The sequence below is a fragment of the Platalea leucorodia genome (assembly GCF_965183815.1).
Source record: "Platalea leucorodia genome assembly, contig: HAP1_HAP1_SCAFFOLD_489, whole genome shotgun sequence".
Lineage (NCBI taxonomy): Eukaryota > Metazoa > Chordata > Aves > Pelecaniformes > Threskiornithidae > Platalea > Platalea leucorodia.
This window is the reverse complement of record NW_028121105.1, coordinates 10562-36389: the sequence shown is the minus strand read 5'-3', so window position 1 is coordinate 36389 and position 25828 is coordinate 10562. Positions and strand designations below refer to the sequence as shown.

At 72.9% G+C, this 25828-nt stretch overlaps 1 protein-coding gene across 1 annotated transcript; it reads right to left on the bottom strand.

Annotated features, from left to right (window-relative positions):
- Window positions 1-297: 297 nt before the first annotated feature.
- On the bottom strand, window positions 298-25063 carry LOC309604230 (adhesion G protein-coupled receptor L1-like; the record flags this gene model as incomplete). Its single annotated transcript, XM_082339162.1, is given in 25 exon segments — window positions 298-655; window positions 741-1095; window positions 1403-1612; window positions 1614-1660; window positions 2440-2457; window positions 3375-3503; window positions 5295-5391; window positions 6605-6733; window positions 7375-7530; window positions 7532-7544; window positions 8465-8556; window positions 9392-9458; window positions 10394-10614; window positions 13631-13840; window positions 13944-14114; window positions 15946-16050; window positions 16052-16152; window positions 16819-16941; window positions 17691-17874; window positions 18338-18376; window positions 19516-19701; window positions 20705-20808; window positions 22397-22478; window positions 22785-22789; window positions 24263-25063. Coding segments are annotated over 25 exon segments (4003 nt in total), but the record flags the coding sequence as incomplete, so codon positions are not given.
- Between the last annotated feature and the right edge of the window lie 765 nt (window positions 25064-25828).

The window sequence follows — 25828 nt, the reverse complement described above, 5'->3', positions numbered from 1 at the left end:
GGTGTGGGGGTGGGCAACAACCGTGTCGGCCGGGGGGGGGCCCCCAGTTTTTGGGGGGGGCCCCCTCAGTTTGGGGGGGGGGGGCTGCCCCCCCCCTCCACACCCCGGCTCGCTGCTGCCAAGGACAGGGGGCCCCCCCGGATGGCTTTTTGGTGGGGGGCCCCCCCCCCATGGGGCCGGCGGCCCCCCAGCTCCGGCCGTGCCCCCCCCCAAAACCCCCGCGCTCGGGGGGGGGCCCCCCCATGTCCGGGGTGGGGGGCACGAGGGACCCCTCGTGTCGACACGGGGAGGGGGCACGAGGGGCCCGGGTCTGGCTGGGGGCGGGCGGGGGGGTGCCCCTCGTGCGAGGCTGCGTCCTCGTGCAAGGCCGGGTCCTCGTGCAAGGCCGTGTCCACGTGCGAGGCCGGGTCCTCGTGCGAGACCGGGTCCACGTGCAAGGCCGGGTCCTCGTGCGAGGCCGGGGTGACGTGCGAGGGCAGGTCCTCGTGCGACGGCAGGTCCTCGTGCAAAGCGGGGTCTCTGGGTGAGGCCGGGCCCTCGTGCGAGGCCGGCTCCTCGTGCAAAGCTGGGTCTCCAGATGAGGTTGGGCGCTCGTGCGAAGCCTGGTCCCCGTGCGAGGCCGGGTCCCCGTGCGAGGTGAGGACGACGTGCGAGCCTGAGTCCCCGTGTGAAGTGAAACCCCCGGGCGAGAGCGGCGCCCCGTGCAAAGCCGAGCCCCTCGTGCGAAGCCGGCTCCTTGCGCGAGTCGGGCCCCTCGTGCGAGGCTGGATCCTCGTGCGAGGCCGGCTCCTCGTGCAAGCTGGATCCTCGTGCAAGGCCAGGTCTTTGCTTGTGGCCGGGTCCTCGCTCGTGGCTGGGTCCCCGTGCAAGGCTGGATCCTCGTGTGAGGCGGGGGTCTTTGCTCGTGGCCAGGTCCTTGCTCGTGGCCAGGTCCTCGTGCAAAGCCGGCTCCTCGTGTGAGGCGGGGTCCTCGCTCGTGGCCGGGTCCCCATGCGAGGCCGGGTCCTCGTGCGAAGCCGGCTCCTCGTGCGAGGTGGGGTCCTCGCTCGTGGCCAGGTCCCCGTGCGAGGCAGGGTCCTCGTGCGAAGCCGGCTCCTCGTGCGAGGCGGGGGTCCCCGTGCGAGGGGGGCTCAGAGGCTGGTGACCAGCTGCATCTGCCCGTCGGGCTCGGCCCCCCCCGGCCCCTCGCCGCCCCGAAGGCCTCGGGGCTGTGGCGGCGGGCGGGGGGGGGGGCGCGGGGGGGCCCCCCCAGGTAGGGGGGGGCGGGGGGGGGCAGCTCGGGGCCTGCTGTCGGGATAGGCCGTGTCGCGAGGGAGGGGGGGGGGGCGGGGGGGGCGGGGGCGGCGGCGGGGGGTGGCGGGGGTCGCGGGGGGGCTCGGGGGGGGGGCCCAGCCCCCCTGGCCTCGCGCCAGCTCCTGGTAGAGGAGTCCCAGCTCGGGGGCGCGGGGGGGGGCTCGGCGGGGGCCCCCCGCAGGTTGCTGTGCACCAGCTCGGAGATGATCATCTTCTCCAGGGCGGCGGGGTCCGGGGGGCCGCGGCGGGGGTCGGGGGGCCCCCCCCCCCCGCCCTCGGGGCCCCCCCGCAGGCTGTAGCTGTTGTTGAAGTTGCCGTTTGAGGGGCAGAGGCTCCGGCGGGTCGCGGGGGCCGCCCGGGGGGGGCTCTGCGGGGAGGGGGCGTCAGCGGCGGGGAATGGGGGTACGGGGGGGAATGGGGGTACGGGGGGGCTGGGGGCAAAGGGGTGAGAGGGACTGGGGGGGCACAGGGGGACGCAGGGGGACGGGGGGATCGGGGGGGCTTGGGGGGGCTCTGCGGGGAGGGGGTGTCAGAGGCGGGGGGGCGCGGGGGGAATGGGGGGTACGGGGGGGCTGGGGGGCAAAGGGGTGCGAGGGACTGGGGGGGCACAGGGGGACACGGGGGGATCAGGGGGGCTTGGGGGGGGCTCTGAGGGGAGGGGGCGGCAGAGGCGGGGGGGCGCGGGGGGGAATGGGTGTACGGGGGGGCGGGGGGGGCAAAGGGGTGCGAGGGACTGGGGGGGCACAGGGGGACGTGGGGGAATGGGGGTACGGGGGGGCGGGGGGACTGGAGGGCTTGGGGGGCACGGGGGGATATGGGGGGATATGGGGGTACGGGGGGGCAGGTGGGGGTGAGGGGGTGCGAGGGGATTGGGGGGGCCTGGGGGGCACAGGGGGACATGGGGGGGGGAATGGGGGTATAAGGGGGGGGCAAGGGGACTGGGGGGGCACGGGAGATATGGGGGGGCACGGGGGGACACGGGGGGGCTCAGGGGTGCAAGAGTGGGGGGCGCAAGTGGGGGGTGAGGGGGGGCGAGGGGCCTGGGGGGGCACTGGGGGGCACTGGGGGGGGACAGAAGGGGACCTGGGGGGGCACGGGGGGGCACAGGGGGACACGGGGGGGCACAGACATGGGGGGGGCACTTACTGGTCTCGCGGAAGCTCCCTGGGGACAGAGGCGGTCGTTAGGGAGGGGCCGTGACCCCCCCAGCCCCCCAAAACCCCCCCATGGCCCCCCCCAGCCCCAGAGGGTTGGGGTGATTTGGGGTACGGGGGGGGTGGGCTCCTTTCCCCGTCACCCATGTGGGGAGATGAAAGGGGGGGGCAGCGGGGCATGTGGGGGGCACGGGGGGGGGGTTGGGGGGGTCCGCACCCCCATATCTCCCTGGGGAGGTGAAGGTGGGGGGCACTTTGGGGGTACTCCCCCCAGTACCAAACTGGGGAGCTGAAACTGGGGGGTACTGGGGGGGGAGGGACGGGGCCAGGACCCCCCCAAACCCCCCTGGGGAGTTGAAGGAGGGGGTCTGGGGCTATGGGGGGGTCCTGGGGGGGCACAGGGGGAGTTTGGGGGGGTCAGGCCCCCCCATACCCACCTGGGGAGGTGAAACTGGGGGGGGGGGGCAGGGCCAAGCCCCCCCCCCAAATCCCCCCTGTACTCACCTGGGGAGAGTGGGGGGCTATGGGGGGTTTGGGGGGGCCGGGTGCCCCCCGTACCCACCTGGGGAGCTGAAATTGGGGGGGACACGGGGGGGGCACAGGGCCAGGACCCCCCAAACGCCCCCATACCCCCCCGGGAGGTGAACAGGGGTGTGGGGGGTCCTGGGGGCAGTTTGGGGGGGCCGGGTGCCCCCATACCCCCCTGGGGAGGTGAACAGGGGTGTGGGGGGGCTACGGGGGGTTTGGGGGGGGCCGGGTGCCCCCCGTACCCACCCGGGGAGCTGAAATTGGGGCGGACACGGGGGGTCCAGGACCCCCCAAATCCCCCCTGTACTCAGCTGGGGAGGTGAATGGGGCGGGGGGGGTCCCGGGGGGCTTGGGGGGGCGCGGGGGCAGTTTGGGGGGGCCGGGCGCCCCCGTACCCACCTGGGGAGGTGAAGGCGGGGGGCGAGGCGGGGGCGAAGCCCACCGACTCGGCGATGAGGGTGTTGTAGGGGCTGGAGCCCCCCCGCGGCTGCAGCACCGGGTTGGGCAGCAGATGGTTCCCCATCGTCCCTGCGGGAAGGGGGGGTCAGCACCCACCCGGGGGGGTCCCGGGGGGGCCTAGAGGGGTCCCCGGGGGTCCCATGGGTGTCCCCGAGGGGCCTGGGGGATCCCAGGGGGGGTTCTAGGGGTCCGGGGGGGGCCTAGAGGGGTCTCAGGGGGTCCCATGGGTGTCCCCGAGGGGCCTGGGGGATCCCAGGGGGGGCTCTAGGGGTCCTGGGGGGGCCTAGAGGGGTCTCAGGGGGTCCCATGGGTGTCCCCGAGGGGTCTGGGGGATCCCGGGGGGGGCTCTAGGGGTCCCGGGGGGGCCTAGAGGGGTCTCAGGGGGTCCCATGGGTGTCCCCAAGGGGCCTGGGGGATCCCAGGGGGGGCTCTAGGGGTCCCAGGGGGGCCTAGAGGGGTCCCCGGGGGTCCCATGGGTGTCCCCGAGGGGCCTGGGGGATCCCAGGGGGGGGCTCTAGGGGTCCTGGGGGGGCCTAGAGGGGTCTCAGGGGGTCCCATGGGTGTCCCCGAGGGGTCTGGGGGATCCCGGGGGGGGGCTCTAGGGGTCCCGGGGGGGCCTAGAGGGGTCCCCGGGGGTCCCATGGGTGTCCCCGAGGGGCCTGGGGGATCCCAGGGGGGGCTCTAGGGGTCCTGGGGGGGCCTAGAGGGGTCTCAGGGGGGTCCCATGGGTGTCCCCGAGGGGCCTGGGGGATCCCGGGGGGGCTCTAGGGGTCCCGGGGGGGGCCTAGAGGGGTCTCAGGGGGTCCCATGGGTGTCCCCAAGGGGCCTGGGGGATCCCGGGGGGGTTCTAGGGGTCCGGGGGGGCCTAGAGGGGTCTCAGGGGGTCCCATGGGTGTCCCCGAGGGGCCTGGGGGATCCCAGGGGGGGCTCTAGGGGTCCCAGAGGGGCCTAGAGGGGTCCCCGGGGGTCCCCATGGGTGTCCCCGAGGGGCCTGGGGGATCCCGGGGGGGGGCTCTAGGGGTCCCGGGGGGGCCTAGAGGGGTCTCAGGGGGTCCCATGGGTGTCCCCGAGGGGCCTGGGGGATCCCAGGGGGGGTTCTAGGGGTCCCGGGGGGGCCTAGAGGGGTCCCCGGGGGTCCCAAGGGTGTCCCCGAGGGGTCTGGGGGATCCCGGGGGGGTTCTAGGGGTCCTGGGGGGGCCTAGAGGGGTCTCAGGGGGTCCCACGGGTGTCCTGGAGGGGTCTGGGGGATCCAGGGGGTCCCAGGGGGGGCTGGGGGGGTCCCAAAGGGGTCTGAGGGGGGGTCTGGGGGATCCAGGGGGTCCCAGGGGGGCTGGGGGGGTCCTGGGGGGGTCTCGCCTCAGGCTGGGGGCCCCAGGGGGATCCGAGGGGTTTCCCTTTGGTTGGGGGGGGTCTCAGGGTCTCACCTGGGTTAAGGGTGGGGGTCCCGGGGGGGTCCCCGGGGGGTCCCAGCTGGGCTGAGAGCAGGGGTGGGGGTCCCTGGGGGGGTCCCTGCTGGGCTGAGGGCAGGAGTGGGGGTCCCAGGGGGTCCCTGCTGGGCTGAGGGCAGGGGTGGGGTCCCCAGGGGGGTCCCCGGGGGGTCTCACCTCGGTTGAGGGTGGGGGTGGGGGTCCCGGGGGGTCCCCGGGGGGTCTCACCTCGGTTGAGGGTGGGGGTCCCGGGGGGTCCCCGGGGGGTCTCACCTCGGTTGAGGGCAGGGGTGGGGGTCCCGGGGGGTCCCCGGGGGATCTCACCTCGGTTGAGGGTGGGGGTCCCGGGGGGTCCCCGGGGGGTCTCACCTTGGTTGAGGGCAGGGGTGGGGGTCCCGGGGGGTCCCCGGGGGGGTCCCCGGGGGGGTCTCACCTCGGTTGAGGGTGGGGGTGCTGTTCAGGTCCCCCGCCATGAAGCTGGACTCCGTCTGCTTCCGCACGGTGTCGTTCCACATCCTCCGGATCCGGCTCTGGGGACGGGGCGCAGCTGGGACCCCCGGGACCCCCCCAGGGACCCCCCACCCCCAGGGACCCCCCCGGGGACCCCCCACCCTGGGGTCCCCCATCGCCCCCGGGGTCCTGTCACCCCCCGGGACCCCGTTGTCCCCAAGCCCCATCACTACTGGGGACCCCCTCCCCTCTTGGGGACCCCCACCCTGTCACCCCCCAGCTCCCCCCACCCCGAGCACCCTATGGGCCCCCCCCACAATGGGTGGGGGTCACCCAGAGCCCCGGGACCCCCCACCCTTAGGTACCCCCCTGCCCCAGGGTCCCCACATCCATCGCCCGCACCCCAGGGAAGTGTCACCCATGGGCGGGGGGGTGTCTAGGGGTGCCGGGGGGGTGCTGGGGGGGGTCTGGGGGTGCTGAGGGGAGTCTGGGGGGGCTGGGAGGGACTGGGGTGACTCTGGGGGGTGCCAGAGGGGTGGGGGGTGGGGATCTGGGGGTGCTGAAGGGTATCCAGGGGGTCTGGGGGGGGTTCTGGGGGTGCCATGGGGTGTCTGGGGGTGCTGAGGGTGCCATGGGGGGGTCTGGGGGTGCTGGGGGGTGCCGGAAGGGTACAGGGGGTGCTGGGGGGGGGATCTGGGGGTGCTGGGGGGGATCCAGGGGGTCTGGGGGGGGGTTTCGGGGTGCCATGGGGTGTCTGGGGGTGCTGAGGGTGCCATGGGGGGGTCTGGGGGTGCTGGAAGGGTACGGGGGGTGCTGGGGGGGATCCAGGGGGTCTGGGGAGGTTCTGGGGGTGCCACGGGGCATCTGGGGGTGCTGAGGGTGCCATGGGGGGGGTCTGTGGGTGCGGGGGGGGTCTGGGGCACCGAGAGGGCGCTGGGGGGCTCTGGGGGTGCCATGGGGGGCTCTGGGGGTGCCAGGGGGGCTCTGGGGGTGCCGGGGGGGGTCTGGGGCACTGAGGGAGCTCTGTGGGGACTCTGGGGGTGCCATGGGGGGGTCTGGGGGTGCCATGGGGGGCTCTGAGGGCGCCGGGAGGGCTCTGGGGGTGCCATGGGGGGGTCTGGGGCACTGAGGGGGCTCTGTGGGTGCCATGGGGGTGCCATGGGGGGGTCTGGAGCACTGAGAGGGCGCTGGGGGGCTCTGGGGGTGCCATGGGGGGGTCTGGGGCACTGAGGGGGCTCTGTGGGTGCTGGGGGGGCTCTGGGGGTGCCATGGGGGGTGCTGCGGGGGTCCCACCTGGGTGCCGGTGTAGTAGCGGGTGTTGGTGCGGATGGCCGAGGTCTTGAGGGCGCCCAGGGTGGTGCCGGGGGGGCTGCGCAGGCAGCAGGATGTGTGCCGCAGGCACTTGCTCAGCTCCCGGTGCACCTGGGGGGGCGCGGGGGGCGTGAGGGGGGGCAGCACCCCGGGGACCCCCTCCCTGGGGACATCCCCCACCCTGGGGACCCCAACTCCCTCACTCCCGCAACCCTGGGACCCCCCCCAAGGGTCACCCCCCCCACCCAGAGCCTCCACATCCCTGGGACCCCCCACCCAGAGCCCCCCCATTCCCCTGGGACCCCCAACAGTGTCATCACCCCCCCCCCGGGTCCCCCAACCCTGGGACCCCCCCCAAGGGTCACCCCCCCCACCCAGGGCCTCCCCATACCCCTGGGACCCCCCCCCCCCCCCAATCCCCCCACCCTGAGGTGGTCCCCAGGTTGCCCCCCCACCCCCGGGTGCCCCCCACCCTTGCATGCCCCCCCCCCAGGGTGCCCCCCCACCCCCGGGTGCCCCCCACCCTTGCATGCCCCCCCCCCGGGTGCCCCCCCCACCCCTGGGTGTCCCCCACCCTTGCGTGCCCCCCCCCCCAGGGTGCCCCCCCACCCCTGGGTGCCCCCCCAACCCCTTTTACCAGAGGGCTCAGAGGAAGATGAAGATGCCCCACACCAACCCCCTACCCCACGCCGCCACCCCTGGGTGCCCCCCACCCCTGGGTGCCCCCCCCTCCTGGGTGCCCCCCCCCCCACCTTTTTCTGGAGGGCGCAGTGGAAAACGAAGATGAAGGTGCCCTGCAGGGCGTTGCAGGCGGTGAAGAGCGAGGCCGTCAGCACTGACTCCCGGGTGACGAAGAGGAGGCCGAAGGCCCAGGTCAGCCCCAGCAGCAGCAGCAGCGCGATGGCCCCCCAGCGCCCACGACCTGGGGGACACCGGGGGTCAGGGACCCCCAGCACCCACGAGCTGGGGGGGCACAGGACCCCCAGCACCCATGAACTGGGGACATTGGGGGTCAGGGACCCCCAGCACTCACGATCAAGGGGACACAGGGGATCAGGGACCCCCCAGCACCCACGATCAGGGGGGCACAGGACCCCCAGCACCCACAATCTGGGGACATGGGGGGTCAGGGACCCCCAGCACCCATGATCTGGGGGGGGCACAGGACTCCCAGCACCCACGATCGGGGGGGGCACAGGGGATCAGGGACCCCCAGCACCCACAATCTGGGGACATGGGGGGTCAGGGACCCCCAGCACCCACGAGCTGGGGGGCACAGGGACCCCCAGCACCCATGATCGGGGGGCCAGAAGGGATCAGGGACCCCCATCACCCATACACTGGGGGGCACAGGACCCCCAGCACCCACAATCTGGGGACATCAGGGGGTCAGGGACCCCCAGCACCCACAATCTGGGGGGCACAGGGACCCCCAGCACCCATGATCGGGGGGCCAGAAGGGATCAGGGACCCCCATCACCCATACACTGGGGGGCACAGGACCCCCAGCACCCACAATCTCGGGGGGTCAGGGGCACAGGGACCCCAGCACCCACAATCTGGGGGGCACAGGGACCCCCAGCACCCATGATTTGGGGGGCCACAGGGTCTGGGGGACACAGGAGGGTCTTGTCTGGGTTTTGGGGTCCCAGAGGGAGCCCCAATTTGGGGGGCTCTCTCCCCATTCTGGGGTGCTGTGGGTTTTGGGGTGTCCGTCCCTGTTTTGGAGCCTCGGGGAGGGGGATCCCAGTTTCGGGGACCCTTCGTCATTGGGGAGGGCGGGTCCTGGGATCCTTTTCTGGGGTCCCAGTTTTGGGGTCCCCCCCCGTTTCGGGGCCTCACTTGATGCTGTCGAGGCGGCTGGAGTCGGGCTTGAGGGCGGCGGAGCTGCGCACCATCTTGTGCAGCGTCACCAGCAGGAACACCAGCGTCACCTGCGGGGACGGCCCTCAGCACCCCCAGCCCCACGGCGGGGCCCCCAGCACCCCCGGCCCCACGGCGGGACCCCCAGCTTTCCCCCCAGCACCCTCCAGGGGCACCCCTGGACCCCCAGCACCCCCAGCCCCACAGTGGGACCCCCAGCTTTCCCCCCAGCACCCTCCACGGGCACCCCTGGCCCCCCAGCACCCCCAGCCCCACAGCGGGACCCCCAGCACCCCCGGCCCCACGGCGGGACCCCCAGCTTTCCCCCCAGCACCCTCCAGGGGCACCCCTGGACCCCCAGCACCCCCAGCCCCACAGTGGGACCCCCAGCTTTCCCCCCAGCACCCTCCAGGGGCACCCCTGGACCCCCAGCACCCCCAGCCCCACAGTGGGACCCCCAGCTTTCCCCCCAGCACCCTCCAGGGGCACCCCTGGACCCCCAGCACCCCCAGCCCCACAGTGGGACCCCCAGCTTTCCCCCCAGCACCCTCCAGGGGCACCCCTGGACCCCCAGCACCCCCAGCCCCACAGTGGGACCCCCAGCTTTCCCCCCAGCACCCTCCACGGGCACCCCTGGCCCCCCAGCACCCCCAGCCCCACAGCGGGACCCCCAGCACGCCCAGCCCCACGGTGGGACCCCCAGCTTTCCCCCCAGCACCCTCCAGGGGCACCCCTGGCCCCCCAGCACCCCCAGCCCCACGGTGGGACCCCCAGCTTTCCCCCCAGCACCCTCCATGGGCACCCCTGGACCCCCAGCTTTCCCCCCAGCACCCTCCAGGGGCACCCCTGCCCCCCCAGCACCCCCCACCCCCGGCGGGACCCCCGGCACCCCCAGCCCCCCCTGACCAGGATGACGAAGGCCACGGGGCCGATGAAGCTCCAGATGAAGTAGTTGTCTACACGCAGCCAGCACCTGGGGGTGGGCGGGGCGTCAGGGAGCCACGCCCCTCCCTGGCCAGGGAGGCCACGCCCCCAGGGACTAGACACCACCCCCAGGGCTTGATAAGACCACGCCCACAGTCCAGACCCCACCCCCAGGGACCAGGCTCCACCCCCCAAGGCTGAGGTTCCACCCCAGGGACCAAGCCCCGCCTACAGGGCTCAGGCTCCGCCCCCAAGCCCCGCCCCCCACCATTGTCAAGAGCAGCAGCCACAACCACAACAGCAGGGAAAGCCCCGCCCCCAGGGCTCAGGCCCCGCCCCTACTGCTCAGGCCCCACCCCCAGGTCACACCCCAGGGCTCAGGCCCCACCCCAGGGCTCAGACTCCACCTCCAGGCCACACCCCTGTTGCTCAGACCCCGCCCATGGTTTCAGGCCCCGCCCCCAGGGTTCAGGCCCCGCCCCCAGGCCCCACCCCATGGCTCGGGCCCCACCCCTATGGCTCAGATCCAATCCCCAGGGCCCACCCCTATGGCCCAGGCCCCGCCCCCAGAGTTCAGGCCCCACCCCTATGGCTCAGACCCCACCCCCAGGCACCAGGCCCCGCCCCTAAAGCTCAGACCCTGCCCCTACAGCTCTGACCCCGCCCCCAGGCCCCACCCCTATGGCTCAGACCCCACCCCCAGAGTTCAGGCCCCACCCCTATGGCTCAGGCTCCAGGCTCAGACCGCGCCCCTATGGCTCAGACCCCACCCCCAGGCACCAAGCCCCACCCCCACAGCTCAGGCCCCGCCCCCACAGCTCAGGCCCCGCCCCCACAGCTCAGGCCCCGCCCCTAAACAACCCCCCCAATTCATCCCTGGCTAATGCCCTCAGCATCACCCATCACCCCCATGATGGGGGGGAAGCCCCGCCCCCAGGGCCTCAAGCCCCGCCCCCAGGGCTCAGGCCCCACCCCCCCACTCACGCCTGGTCGGTGCCGTAGCTGCGGTGGTCGACGGCGGCGGCCACGGCCACCACGACGGCGGGGAAGCAGTAGCCGCCGGCGTAGTAGTACTTGCGGCGGGAGAGGTCGCTCTCGAAGACCTCGAGCAGCAGCAGGTAGAGGTGGACGCCCTCCAGGCACAGCCAGGAGAAGGAGGCCAGGAAGAAGTAGTGCAGCAGCCCCGCGAAGATGGGGCAGGCCACCTGCGGGGACGGGGACAGCGTGGGGACAAGGGGGACAGCGAGGGGACGGGGACAGCGAGGGGACCCCGCAGTGAGGGGGCAGGGCACCTGCGGGGACGGGGACAGCGTGGGGACAAGGGGGACAGCGAGGGGACGGGGACAGCGAGGGGACCCCGCAGTGAGGGGGCAGGGCACCTGCGGGGACGGGGACAGCGTGGGGACAAGGGGGACAGCGAGGGGACGGGGACAGCGAGGGGACCCCGCAGTGAGGGGGCAGCCCACCTGCGGGGACAGGGACAGCGTGGGGACAAGGGGGACAGCGAGGGGACGGGGACAGCGAGGGGACCCCGCAGTGAGGGGGCAGGGCACCTGCGGGGACGGGGACAGCGTGGGGACAAGGGGGACAGCGAGGGGACGGGGACAGCGAGGGGACCCCGCAGTGAGGGGGCAGGGCACCTGCAGGGATGGGGACAGCGAGGGGACAAGGGGGACAGCGAGGGGACGGGGACAGCGAGGGGACCCCGCAGTGAGGGGGCAGGGCACCTGCGGGGACGGGGACAGCGTGGGGACAAGGGGGACAGCGAGGGGACGGGGACAGCGAGGGGACCCCACAGTGAGGGGGCAGGCCACCTGCGGGGACGGGGACAGCGTGGGGACAAGGGGGACAGCGAGGGGACGGGGACAGCGAGGGGACCCCACAGTGAGGGGGCAGGGCACCTGCGGGGACGGGGACAGCATGGGGACAAGGGGGACAGCGAGGGGACCGGGACAGCGAGGGGACCCCGCAGTGAGGGGGCAGGGCACCTGCGGGGACGGGGACAGCATGGGGACAAGGGGGACAGCGAGGGGACAGGGACAGCGAGGGGACCCCGCAGTGAGGGGACAGGGCACCTGCGGGGACGGGGACAGCATGGGGACAAGGGGGACAGCGAGGGGACAGGGACAGCGAGGGGACCCCGCAGTGAGGGGGCAGGGCACCTGCGGGGACGGGGACAGCATGGGGACAAGGGGGACAGCGAGGGGACGGGGACAGCGTGGGGACCCCGCAGTGAGGGGACAGGGCACCTGCGGGGACGGGGACAGCGTGGGGACAAGGGGGACAGCGAGGGGACAGGGACAGCGAGGGGACCCCACAGTGAGGGGGCAGGGCACCTGCGGGGACGGGGACAGCGAGGGGACAAGGGGGACAGCGAGGGGACAGGGACAGCGAGGGGACCCCACAGTGAGGGGGCAGGGCACCTGCGGGGACGGGGACAGCGAGGGGACAAGGGGGACAGCGAGGGGACGGGGACAGCGAGGGGACCCCGCAGTGAGGGGGCAGGGCACCTGCAGGGACGGGGACAGCGTGGGGACACGGGGGACAGCGAGGGGACGGGGACAGCGAGGGGACCCCGCAGTGAGGGGGCAGGGCACCTGCGGGGACGGGGACAGCGTGGGGACACGGGGGACAGCGAGGGGACGGGGACAGCGAGGGGACCCCGCAGTGAGGGGGCAGCCCACCTGCGGGGACGGGGACAGCGTGGGGACACGGGGGACAGCGAGGGGATGGGGACAGCGAGGGGACCCCACAGTGAGGGGGCAGGGCACCTGCAGGGACGGGGACAGCGTGGGGACAAGGGGGACAGCGAGGGGACGGGGACAGCGAGGGGACCCCGCAGTGAGGGGGCAGGGCACCTGCGGGGACGGGGACAGCATGGGGACAAGGGGGACAGCGAGGGGACGGGGACAGCGAGGGGACCCCGCAGTGAGGGGGCAGGGCACCTGCGGGGACGGGGACAGCGTGGGGACACGGGGGACAGCGAGGGGACGGGGACAGCGAGGGGACCCCGCAGTGAGGGGGCAGGGCACCTGCGGGGATGGGGACAGCGTGGGGACAGGGACGGCGAGGGGACCCCATGACGGTGGGGGAGGCCACCTGCGGGGACGGGGGTCCCTGGGGTGCTGTGGGGGTCCCCAGGGGTTGCAGGGGGTCCCCAGGGTGCCACAGAAGGCCCCAGGGGTGCTGTGGGGGTCCCGGGGGTGCAGTGGGGAGTGCAGGGGGTCCCAGGGGTGCTGTGGGGGTCCCGGGGGTGCCATGGGTGGCACAGGGGGTCCCAGGGGTGCTGTGGGGGTCCCGGGGGTGCCGTGGGGGGTGCAGGGGGTCCCAGGGGTGTCTGTGGGGTGCTATGGCAGTTCCAGGGGTGCTGTGGGGGCCCCCACGGGTGGCACAGGGGGTCCCAGGGGTGCTATGGGACGTCCCAGGGGTGCTGTGGGGGGTGCAGGGGGTCCCAGGGGTGCTGTGGGGGTCCCGGGGGTGCCATGGGGGGTGCAGGGGGTCCCAAGGGTGCTATGGGACGTCCCAGGGGTGCTGTGGGGGCCCCAGGGGTGCTGTGGCGGTTGCAGGGGGTCCCAGGGATCCCGTGGGTGGTTCAGGGGGTCCCAGGGGTGCCATGGGGGTCCCAGGGGTGCTGTGGGGTCCCCAGGGGGGTCCCAGGGTGGTGCAGGGGGTCCCAGGGGGGTTTCAGAGGGTCCCAAGGGTGCCATGGGGGTCGCAGGGGGTCCCAGGGGTGCTGTGGGGTGCTGTGGGACATCCCAGGGGTGCTGTGGGGGCCCCAGGGGTCCCATGGGTGGAGCAGGGGGTCCCAGGGGGTTTCAGAGGGTCCCAGGGGTGCCATGGGGGTCCCAGGGGTGCTGTGGGGGCCCCAGGGGTGCCGTGGGTGGTGCAGGGGGTCCCAAGGGGGTTTCAGAGGGTCCCAAGGGTGCCAGGGGGGTCCCAGGGGGGTCCCAGGGGTGCTGTGGGGGTCCCAAGGGTGCTATGGGGGTCCCAAGGGTCCCATGGGTGGTGCAGGGGGTCCCGGGGGGGGTTTCAGAGGGTCCCAAGGGTGCCATGGGGGTCCCAGGGGGGTCCCAGGGGTGCTGTGGGGGTCCCAGGGGTCCCATGGGTGGTGCAGGGGGTCCCAAGGGTGCCATGGGGGTCCCAAGGGTGCCGTGGGGGCCCCAGAGGTGCCGTGGGACATCCTGTGGGGGGTCCCAGGAGCTCCCACCCGCCCCCCCAGACCTGGTACTGGGTTTTATCGATGCCGACGAGGAAGACGAGCTCGGCGAGGAAGAGGCTGATGCAGAGGTTCTTGTGGATGGTGGTGCGGTCGGAGGGCAGCCCCCGCAGGCAGCAGAAGGCCGAGATGCAGACGCCCAGACAGACGAGGGCCACCACGATGCCCACCCAGGAGATGACCGACAGCAGCACCTCGTTCAGCCGCCCCTGGTACTAAAAAAACCAACCAAAAAAGGAACGCGGAGAGGCGCGGGCGTCACCCCCGGCTCTTTTCAGGGTGTCCCCAAGGCGGCGGCGGTGGCGGCCCCCAGCTCACGCTCTCGCGGTGCGCCATCAGGACGGCGAAGTTGGTGAGGTGGCTGCAGGCGCAGGAGGTGTGGGTGGCGTTGGTGTCGAGCAGGCGGCAGCCCTGCGTCGACCAGTGCCCCGTCATCGACCGCTCCGAGTAGTTCCAGAAGGAGCAGTTGGCGTTGAAATGGTTCTTGGCCTGGCGGGGGGAGAGGGGGGGGGGGAGTTTGGGGGGGTCCTTGGGGTTTGGGGGGGGCCCTGGGGTGATCCTAGGGAGTCCCTGGGGGTGGGTGGGGGTCCCTGGGGTGATTCCAGGGGGTGCTTGGGGTTTGGGGGGGGCCCTGGGGAGATCCCAGGGTGTCCCTGGGGGTGGGTGGGGGTCCCTGGGGAGGTCCCAGGGGGTGGGTGGGGGTCTTGGGGATCACAGGGGGTCCCAGTGGGGTCCCTGGGGCTTGGGGGGGCCCCAGTGGGGTCCATGGGGGTCCCTGGGGTGATCCTAGGGAGTCCCTGGGGGTGGGTGGGGGTCCCTGGGGTGATTCCAGGGGGTCCTTGGGGTTTGGGGGGGGCCCTGACGTGATCCTAGGGAGTCCCTGGGGGTGGGTGGGGGTCCCTGGGGTGATCCCAGGGGGTGGGTGGGGGTCTCGGGGATCACAGGGGGTCCCAGTGGGGTCCCTGGGGCTTGGGGGGGCCCCAGTGGGGTCCCTGGGGTGATCCCAGGGGGTGGGTGGGGGTCTCGGGGATCACAGGGGGTCCCAGTAGGGTCCCTGGGGCTTGGGAGGGCCCTGGGGGTCCCTGGGGGTGGGTGGGGGTCCTTGGGGTGATCCCAGGGGGTGGGTGGGGGTCTCGGGGATCACAGGGGGTCCCAGTGGGGTCCCTGGGGCTTGGGGGGGCCCCAGTGGGGTCCCTGGGGTGATCCCAGGGGGTGGGTGGGGGTCTCAGGGATCACAGGGGGTCCCAGTAGGGTCCCTGGGGCTTGGGAGGGCCCTGGGGGTCCCTGGGGGTGGGTGGGGGTCCTTGGGGTGATCCCAGGGGGTGGGTGGGGGTCTCGGGGATCACAGGGGGGTCCCAGTGGCGTCCCTGAGGGTGGGTGGGGCTCCCAGAAAAAGGGTGGGAGTCCCACAAAGGTCCTCACGCCTGGGTGGGGGTCCCCGGATCTGGGTGGGGGTCCCAGAGGCTGAGTGAGGGTCTCTGGGGGGATCCCCAGATATGGGTGGGGGCCCCAGGGTGTCCTGAGCACTGGGTGGGCGTCTCTGGGGGGGTCCCCAGAGCTGGGTGAGGGTCCCAGGGGGTGGGTGGGTGTCTCTGGGGGGTCCCCAGAGCTGGGTGGGGTCCCGGGGGGTGGGTGGGTGTCTCTGGGGGGTCCCCAGAGCTGGGTGGGGTCCCAGGGGGTGGGTGAGGGTCTCAGGGATCCCAGGGGGTGGCCGTGGGGTCCCTGGGGCAGCGGGGGGGTCCCAAGGGAGCTCCCAGGGGGTCCCCAAAGCTGGGTGGGGCCCCAGGGGGTGGGTGGGGGTCTCTGGGGGGTCCCCAGAGCTGGGTGAGGGTCCCAGGGGGTGGGTGGGTGTCTCTGGGGGGTCCCCAGAGCTGGGTGGGGTCCCAGGGGGTGGGTGAGGGTCTCAGGGATCCCAGGGGGTGGCCGTGGGGTCCCTGGGGCAGCGTGGGGGTCCCAAGGGAGCTCTCAGGGGGTCCCCAGAGCTGGGTGGGGGTTCCGGGGGCTCCCGGGGGGTGGGTGGGGGTCTCTGGGGGGTCCCCAGAGCTGGGTGGGGTCCCAGGGTGACCTGGGGGATGGGTGGGTGTCTCTGGGGGGTCCCCAGAGCTGCGTGGGGGTGCCAGGGGCTCCCGGGGGGTGTGTGGGTGTCTCTGGGGGGTCCCCAGAGCTGGGTGGTGTCCCAGGGGGTGGGTGGGTGTCTCTGGGGGGTCCCCAGAGCTGGGTGGGGTCCCAGGGGGTGGGTGGGGGTCTCTGGGGGGTCCCCAGAGCTGGGTGGGGGTGCCGGGGGCTCCCAGGGGGTGGGTGGGGGTCCCGGGGGCCCCACCTCGAGGTGGGGCAGGGTGAAGACGACGGGGTCCATCAGGAAGACGCGGCTGGACTCCTTGTTGATGGAGGCGGCGATGACCTGGGAGTTGACGACGAGGGGGGGGGGCGCGGGCCCCCCCCTCCCCCCCCAGCCGCACCGTCGCGTTCTCCGTCGAGAGGAAGAGCCCCAGGTTGTTGTAGAGGATGAAGACCACCTTCACCACCCCTGGGGGAGCCGCCTGTCAGAGCCCGCCCCGCCCGGGCCCCCCAAAACCCCCCCCGCGCCCCCCAAATCCACCCCGGCCCCCCCAGAGCCCCGGGAGCCCCCCCAAACCCTGCTGATCCCCCCCTGATCCCCTCAAATCTCCCCAGACCCCTGAGGTCTCCTGGGACCCCCAAAGACCCCCCAAAGCACCCTGACCCCCCCTGGAGCCCCCCCGATTCTCCCAGTCCCTCTCGAGATCCCTGACCCCCACCCTCCCCCTCCCCAGACGCCCACTGACACCCCCAAAGTGCCCCCAACCTCCCCAGGACCCCTGAGACCCCCCCCCCAGGACCCTCAGGACCCCCCTGGGTGCCCCCTGGCCCCCTCAGACCCCCCAAGGACCCTCGAGACCCCCCTGGGTGCCCCCCTGCCCCCTTCAGACCCCTCTCTGGGTGCACCCCTGCCTCCCTCAGACCCCCCCGGACCCTCAGAACCCCCCTGGGTGCCCCCCTGAGACCCCCCCCGGACCCTCAGGACCCCTCTGGGTGCCCCCCGGCCCCCCTCAGACCCCCCCAGGACCCCTCTGGGTGCCCCCCTGGCCCCCTCAGACCCCCCCAGGACCCCCTGGGTGCCCCCCGGCCCCCCTCAGACCCCCCCAGCACCCCTGGGTGCCCCCCGGCCCCTCACCGTTGCGGCTGTTCTGTTTGAGGGTGTTGGCCGAGAGCTGGATGAAACTTTCGCCCCCAAATTCCTGGGGGAAAACCAACTCCTGGACCTGCCCCTCCGTGTTCAGCACCGTCACCTCCAGCACTGCGGGAGAGCGCGCGTCATCGCACACGCGTGCCACCGCACACGCGTGCCACCGCACACGCGTGGGGCTCTCCCGGGGACCCCGGTGCTCCCTGAAGACCCCTGTGTGTGGGTGGGGGTCTCCCCCACCCTGCTGGGGACCATGGGGAGGGGATGGGGGTTTTGGGGAGGACCCCAAGGACCCATGTGTGGGGGTGGGGGTCTCCCCCACCCTGCTGGGGTCGCCGGGGAGGGGATGGGGGTCTGGGGGAGGACCCCAGGGACCCAGGTGCCCCCTGAGGACCCATGTGTGTGGGTCAGGGTCATCCCCACCCTCCCAGAGACCCCTGGGAGGGAACGGAGGCTTTAGGGAGGACCCCAGGGACCCAGGGGTGGGGGTGAGGGTCTCCCCCACCCTGCTGGGGACCCCGGGGAGGGGACGGGGGGCTGAGGAAGGGGACAAGGACCCGGGTGCCCCCTGAGGACCCATGTGTGTGGGTGGGGGTCTCCCCCACCCTGCTGGGGACCCCAGGGAGGGGACGGGGGTCTGGGGGAGGACCCCAGGGACCCAGGTGCCCCCTGAGAACCCATGTGTGTGGGTGGGGGTCTCCCCCACCCTGCTGGGGACCCCAGGGAGGGGACGGGGGTTTTGGGGAGGACCCCAAGGACCCAGGCGTGGGGGTCTCCCCCACCCTGCTGGGGTCGCCGGGGAGGGGACAGGGGTCTGGGGGCGAGGGGCAGGGGTGGGTGGGGGGCGGCGGGGGGCTCACCCAGGTTCTGGCGGGCGGCGAGGAAGCGGGCGGGCTCCTTGACGTTGTCGGCCAGCAGGAAGGCGCCCTCCTCCAGCACGTCCAGCAGCATGGTGGCCGTGTGCGCCTGCTCCGAGCCGTTCATGTCCCGCCAGGACTCCAGCGCCTCGGGCCGCAGCAGGTTGTCCACCGCCTCCACCACCGCCTGCAGGGGAGGGGCGGGGGTTGGCCACGCCCACCCGGGCCCCGCCCACCGCCCCACCCACTGACACGGCCCCGCCTCCCTCTCCAGCTCAGCCCCGCCCACCCACAGGCCCCGCCCACCAGCAGCGCTCCCCATCCATGCATTGGCCACACCCTGGTACACACCCACTCAGGCCCCGCCCACCAGCACAGCCACCCCCACCTACCACGCCCATGCAGAGACCCCGCCCCCTGGACCCACCCACACCCCGCCCATCTCCCCCAAGCTCCACCCACCAGCTGAGACCCCGCCCCTGGCCACACCCCACCCACCGGCATCCCCCCACTGGACACGCCCCCCACCACACCAAGCCCCTCCCACCCACAGACCACACCCACTGCCCACAGACCCCGCCCTGGCCACACCCACACCACACCCCGCCCACTGATAGGCCCCGCCCCGATAAGCCCCGCCCCCAGCTCACCTTGATGTAATCCTTACAGGTGCGCTCCCGCTTGTGCATCTGGGGGGGGGAACGGCGTCGGGGTGGGGTCCCCCACATCTGGGGCGGGGACCCCCACATCTGGGGCGTGGGACCCCCAAATCTGGGGCACGGGACCCCCACGTATGGGGCGGGGACCCCCACGTATGGGGACCCCAATATCTGGAGCTGGAGGCCCCCAATGTCTGCAGCAGGAGACCCCGAGATTTGGGGCAGGAGAACCCCGATGTTTGGGGCAGGAGGACCCCAACATCTGGGGCAGAACCCCAACATTTGGGGCAGGAGAACCCCAACCCCTGGGGCAGGAGAACCCCAATATTTGGGGCGGGGGGGACCCCAACATTTAGGGGAGGAGAGCCCAAATATTTGGGGCAGGAGAACCCCAATATTCGGGGCAGGAGAACCCCAATATCTGAGGAAGGAGAACCCCAAGATTTGGGGCAGAACCCCAATATTCAGGGCAGGAGAACCCCAATATCTGAGGAAGGAGAACCCCAAGATTTGGGGCAGGAGAACCCCAACATTTGAGGAAGAACCCCAACACTTAGGGCAGGAGAACCCCAACATTTGGGGCAGGAGAACCCCCATATCTGCGGAAGGAGAACCCCAACATTCGGGACAGAACCCCAACCCCTGGGGCAGGAGAACCCCAACATTTGGGGCAGGAGAACTCCAACATTTGGGGCAGAACCCCAACCCCTGGGGCAGGAGAACCCCAACCCCTGGGGTGGGAGAACCCCAACATTTGGGGCAGGAGAACCCCAATATCTGTGGAAGGAGAACCCCAACCCCTGGGGCAGGAGAACCCCAACTTTCAGGGCCAGAGAACCCCAACATTTGGGGCAGGAGAACCCCAATGTTCGGGGCAGAACCCCAACCCCTGGGGCGGGAGAACCCCAACATCTGTGGAAGAAGAACCCCAACATTTGGGGCAGGAGAACCCCAATATCTGTGGAAGGAGAACCCCAACATTTGGGGCAGGAGAACCCCAACATCTGTGGAAGGAGAACCCCAACATTCGGGGCAGGAGAACCCCAATGTTCGGGGCAGAACCCCAACCCCTGGGGCGGGAGAACCCCCCCACGGCCGGGCCATCGCACCCCCACTCCCGGCCGGGGCTGTACCCCAAGACGGGGCTTTCGGGGGGCCCCCCCCCCCACCTTGTTGTAGTTCTTGCCGGCGGATTCGCGCTCGACGGGGCGCAGGGCCTGCAGCTGGGCGTCCAAGATGTCCAGCAGCTGCTCCAGCAGCCGCACGGCCGAGCTGACGTCCCCGGCGTAGACGGGGCCCCGCGTGTGCCGCGCCAGCTCGCTGGCGATGTTGGCCGCGTTCTCCCCGCTCTTGATCTGGGGGGGGGGGGGGGAAGGGGGGGTCAGAGGGGCACCCCGATATCCCCCCGGGGGGGTTCCGGGGGGGGGGGGATTGGGGTGACCCGTTCCCCGCCCCTATGGGTCCCTGTGGGATGGGGACGTGGCGATGGCCTTGGGGAGGGGATTTGGGGGGGTACGGGGGGGTTTGGGGGGGTCACGGGGGGTTTTGGGGGGGCATGGAGGATTTTTGGGGGGGCCCTGGGTGGGTGGGTGGGGGTCCCAGGGGCGGGGGGATTGGGGTGACCCCTTGGGTGAGGAGCCCCCGCCCTGGTGGCTCCCAGTGGGACACGATGTGGCGATGGCCTTGGGGAGGGGATTTGGGGGGGCACGGGGGGGTTTGGGGGGGTCAGAGGGAGTTTTGGGGGGGCATGGAGGATTTTTGGGGGGGCTCTGGATGGGTGGGGCTCCCGGGGGGGGTGGATGGGGGTGACCCCCTTGGGTGAGGAGCCCCCACCCCAATGGGTCCCTGTGGGACGGGGACGTGGCGATGGCCTTGGGGAGGGGATTTGGGGGGGTACGGGGGGGTTTGGGGGGGTCACGGGGGGTTTTGGGGGGGCATGGAGGATTTTGGGGGGGGCTCTGGGTGGGTGGGGGTCCCAGGGGTGGGGGGGGGATTGGGGTGACCCCCTTGGGCGAGGAGCCCCCGCCCTGGTGGCTCCCAGTGGGACACGGACATGGCGATGGCCTTGGGGAGGGGATTTTGGGGGTCACGGGGGGATTTGGGGGGTCACGGGGGGATTTGGGGGGGTCACGGGGGGTTTTGGGGGGGCTCTGGGTGGGTGGGGGTGCTGGGGGCCATGGGTGGGGGGGTCCCAGGGGTCCCCGGGGTGGGGTCCCTGGGGCAATGAGGGCCCCGAGGTGGGTCCCCACTTTGAGGGGAGAGTCCCTCTTTTGCGGGGGGTCCCCATTTGGGGGGGTCCCCAGTGGGGGGTCCCCCAGTTTGGGGGTCCCCGTTTGGGGGTCCCCAGCTGCCCCCTACCTTCTGGGCCACCTGGTTGACCCAGGGGCTGGTGCAGTTGCTGAGGTCGGGCCCCCGCGGGTTCCAGACCCCCAGCCCCAGCAGGCACTGGAAGGAGGCGATGCCTGGGGGGCACGGGGGGGTCAGCGACGGAGCCCCCCCATAATCCCCCGGCCCCCCCATAATCCCCCCAGCCCCCAGGGCCTCCCAGAGCCCCCCACGTTCCCCCCCCCAGCCCCCCAGGACCCCCAATACCCTCCAGCCCCCCAAGACCGCCCTGACCCTGGTCCCCCAGTACCCCCATAGCCCCCCAGTACCCCCCAGGCTCCCATGGCCCCCCCGACCCCAGTCCCCCAGTACCCCCATGACCTCCCTACCCCCCCCGACCCCCGTCCCCCAGTACCCCCAGTCCCCCCATAGCACCCCAGTACCCCCAGTACACCCATAGCCCCCCAGGACCCCCCAGCCCCCCATGACCCCCCTGCCCCCGGTCCCCCAGTCTCCCCATAGCCCCCCAGTACCATCCAGACCCCCCCCAACCCCTGGTCCCCCAGTACCCAGAGCCCCCCAGTCCCCCCATAGCCCCCCAGTACCCCCAGTCCCCCCATAGCCCCCCAGTATCCCCAGTACACCCATAGCCCCCCAGGACCCCCCAGGCCCCCATGACCCCCCCTGCCCCTGGTCCCCCAGTCTCCCCATAGCCCCCCAGTACCATCCAGACCCCCCCCAACCCCTGGTCCCCCAGTACCCAGAGCCCCTCAGGACCCCCATAGCCCCCCCGTACCCCCAGTCCCCCCATAGCCCCCCAGTACTCCCCAGACCCCCCCAATCCCCCCCAGACCCCCTGACCCAGATCCCCCAGTCCCTCCAGTACCCCTATAGCCCCCCCAGCCCCCCCCGAGGCCAGGTCCCCCAGTACCTCCAGAGCCCCCCAGTACCCCCAGAGCCCCCCGGTCTCCCCAGAGCCCCCCAGTCTCCCCAGTACCCCCATAGCCCCCCAGGCCCCCCTGACCCCTTGTCCCCTGGTCCCCCCATAGCCCCCCAGTCCCCCCAGCCCCCTGTAGCCCCCCATGACCCAGGTCCCCCAGTACCCCCAGTCCCCCCATAGCCCCCCAGTCCCCCCATAGCCCCCCAGGACCTCCATAACCTCCCAGTCCCCCCATAGCCCCCCAGTCTCCCCAGTGCCCCCGTAGCCCCCCAGGATCCCCATAGCCCCCCAGTACCCCTGGGTCCCCATAGCCCCCCAGTCCCCCCAGTACCCCCATAGCCCCCCAGTGCCCCAGTGCCCCCATAGCCCCCCAGTGCCCCAGTGCCCCAGTCCCCCCAGTTCCCCAGTCCCCCCGTGCCCCCCAGTGCCCCAGTCCCCCCAGTTCCCCAGTCCCCCCGTGCCCCCCAGTGCCCCAGTCCCCCCAGTTCCCCCACAGCCCCCCCCAGTGCCCCCATAGCCCCCAGTGCCCCAGTCCCCCCATAGCCCCCCAGTGCCCCCGTGCCCCCCAGTCCCCCCGTGCCCCCCAGTGCCCCCATAGCCCCCCCCAGTCCCCCCAGTGCCCCAGTCCCCCCGTGCCCCCCAGCCCCCCAGTGCCCCCCAGTCCCCCCGTGCCCCCCCGTGCCCCCCAGTCCCCCCCAGTGCCCCAGTCCCCCCCAGTGCCCCAGTGCCCCCATAGCCCCCCCGTGCCCCCCAGTCCCCCCCCAGTGCCCCCAGTGCCCCCGTACCGCGGGTGCCCTTGGGGCAGGGTCTCTCCACCACCACCCCCTGCTGCGCCGCCGGCCACTGCACCCTGCGCACCTCCCGCGCCTCGCACAGCCGCGCCGGGCCCCCCCCGGGCCCCCCCCCGGGCCCCCCCGGCGGGCGGCGGGAGGCGGCGGGGGGCGGCGGGGCCGCCGGGGCCCCCGCCCCGTTACTGGGGGGCCCTGGGGAGCCGGGGGGGCCCCCGGGGGTGGCGGCGCTGTGGGCCGGGCCCGGGCCCGGGGGGGGCCCCGGGGGGGGCCCGGGGCGGGGGGTGAGGGGGCCCCTGCGCGCCGTGGGGGTGGGAGCGGGCGCCGGGGAGCTGCGGGGCGCCGTGGGGCGCGCCGGCGCGGCGCTGGGGGCCGCCGTCGTCACCGGACCTGGGGGGGACGGGGACGGGGGGGTCGGGGGGGGTTGGAGCCCCCCCATAGCCCCCCGACGGGGACTGGGGGGCCCCCTCCGCCCCAGCCCCCCAACCGCAGGTGGAGGGGACTCAGGGGATGGGGGGCACCCCCAAAGGGACCGCGGACCCCCAGGGCTCCCCCCAAGGGACTGGGGCACCCCCAAAGAGACCCCAGACCCCCAGGGCACCCCCAAAGTGACCTCGGACCCCCAAGCCCCCCCCCAGGGGACCGGGGCACCCCCAAAGAGACCCCAGACCCCCAGGGCACCCCCAAAGTGACCTCGGACCCCCAGGCCCCCCCCCCAAGGGGCCAGGGCACCCCCAAAGGGACCACAGACCCCCAGGGCTCCCCAAAAGTGACCATGGACCCCCAGGGCACCCCCAAGTGACTGGGGCACCCCCAAAGTGACCCCAGACCCCCAGGGCTGCCCGTGGGTGTCTGGGGCACCCCCAAAGCGACCCGGGACCCCCAGGGCCGCCCCTCAAATGACTGGGGCACCCCCAAAGTGACCCCAGACCCCCAGGACTGCCCGTGGGTGACTGGGGCACCCCCAAAGCGACCCGGGACCCTCAGGGCACCTCCCAAGTGACTGGGGCACCCCCAAAGTGACCCAGGACCCCCTGGGCTTCCCCCAAGTGACTGGGGCACCCCCAAAGCGACCCGGGACCCCCAGGGCCGCCCCTCAAGTGACTGGGGCACCCCCAAAGTGACCCCAGACCCCCAGGGCCGCCCGTGGGTGACTGGGGCACCCCCAAAGCGACCCGGGACCCTCAGGGCACCTCCCAAGCCCCCAGGGCTGCACCCCCAAAGTCACCTGGGACCCCCAGGGCACCTCCCAAGTGACTGGGGCACCCCCAAAGTGACCCAGGACCCCCTGGGCTTCCCCCAAGTGACTGGGGCACCCCCAAAGTGACCCCAGACCCCCAGGGCTGCCCGTGGGTGTCTGGGGCACCCCCAAAGCGACCCGGGACCCCCAGGGCCGCCCCTCAAGTGACTGGGGCACCCCCAAAGTGACCCCAGACCCCCAGGGCCGCCCGTGGGTGACTGGGGCACCCCCAAAGTGACCTGGGACCCTCAGGGCACCTCCCAAGCCCCCAGGGCTGCACCCCCAAAGTCACCTGGGACCCCTAGGGCACCTCCCAAGTGACTGGGGCACCCCCAAAGTGACCCAGGACCCCCAGGGCCGCCCCTCAAGTGACTGGGGCACCCCCAAAGTGACCCCAGACCCCCAGGGCTGCCCGTGGGTGTCTGGGGCACCCCCAAAGCGACCCGGGACCCCCAGGGCCGCCCCTCAAGTGACTGGGGCACCCCCAAAGTGACCCCAGACCCCCAGGGCCGCCCGTGGGTGACTGGGGCACCCCCAAAGCGACCCGGGACCCCCAGGGCCGCCCCTGCAGGCCCCCAGCCCCCCCCCCCCCCCCGCTCCGCGCCCCCCGTTTCGCCCCTCACCGGCCCCCGGATCCGGCGGCCCGAACTCCAGGCCGTAGCGCACGACGAAGTAGTTGTTCCAGACGTAGAGCTGGTTATCGCGGGGGTTGTAGTCGACGGAGGAGACGTACTGGTAGGGGTTGGGGAAGGCCATCTCCACCGCCTCCCCCCGGTTGGCCCGCGTGTTGAAGGCGTAAGCCACCCGGTTGCCGGCGGCTTCGCTGTCGTCGTCCACGTAAACGCTGCGGATGACGTAGAGGACGCCGCAAGCCATGAAGGCGTTGGAGGCGGCGCGTTTGTCGTAGCCGGTTTCCCACGTCCCCTCGAAGCGGAGGGTGTAGGGGTTGAGCTGGCTGACCACCAAGCGGCCGCCGTTCCCCTCCGTGGCGTAGATCACCCACAGCCCGTCCTCGTCCACCGCCAAATCGATGTCGGTTTTGCCGCCCCAGCGATAGGGCGAGGTGTCGTGGTAGTTGGCGGCGCCCACCACGGTTTCGCCGCTCTTGATGCGGGTGCGCAGGTCGTACTTGACGATGTTGCGGGTTCGCTCCTTGTTGTAGAAGACGGCGCCGTCGTAGACGACGAAGCCGGTGCCGTCGACGCGGTTGGGGAGGCGGTAGGTGGTGGTGTGGCGGGCGCCGACGTAGTCGTCCCAGGAGGCGTACTCGGTGAGGGTGTCGGTGCGGTACGGCACCCAGGGCATGACGTAGAGGCGGTCGCCGGCTTGGAGGGGGTCGCGGCACCAGGCGCCGGCTTGGTGCTGGGATTCGTGGCTGGAGGTGGGGGAACCGATGCGCTGCAGGGTGCCCGGGCAGACGAAGACTGCGGGGGGGAGACGGGGGGACGGACGGGGGGACACGGGGACGGACGGGGGACATGGGGACAGACAGGGGGACACGGGGACGGGCACAAGGACAGACGTGGGGACAGACAGGGGGACACGGGGATGGGTACAAGGACAGACATGGGGACAGACAGGGGGACACAGGGACGGGTACAAGGACAGACGTGGGGACAGACAGGGGGACATGGGGATGGGTACAAGGACAGATGCGGGGATGGACACAGGGACATGGGGACAGACAGGGGACACAGGGACAGACAGGGGGACACGGGGATGGACGGGGGACATGGGGACAGACAGGGGGACAGGGGGACGGGTACAAGGACAGACACGGGGATGGACGGGGGACACGGGGACAGACAGGGGTACACAGGGACGGATACAAGGACAGACGCGGGGATGGACATGGGGACATGGGGACGGACAGGGGATACAGGGACAGACAGGGGGACGCGGGGACGGATACAAGGACAGACACGGGGATGGACACGGGGACGGACAGGGGGACACGGGGATGGGTACAAGAACAGACATGGGGACACAGGGACAGACAGGCGGACACAGGGACGGACAGGGGGATGCAGGGACGGACGGGGGACGCGGGGACGGATACAAGGACAGACACGGGGACGGACCAGGGGATGTGGGGACGGACAGGGGGACATGGGGACGGACAGGGGGACACGGGGATGGGTACAAGGACAGACATGGGGACACGGGGACAGACGGGGGGACGTGGGGAC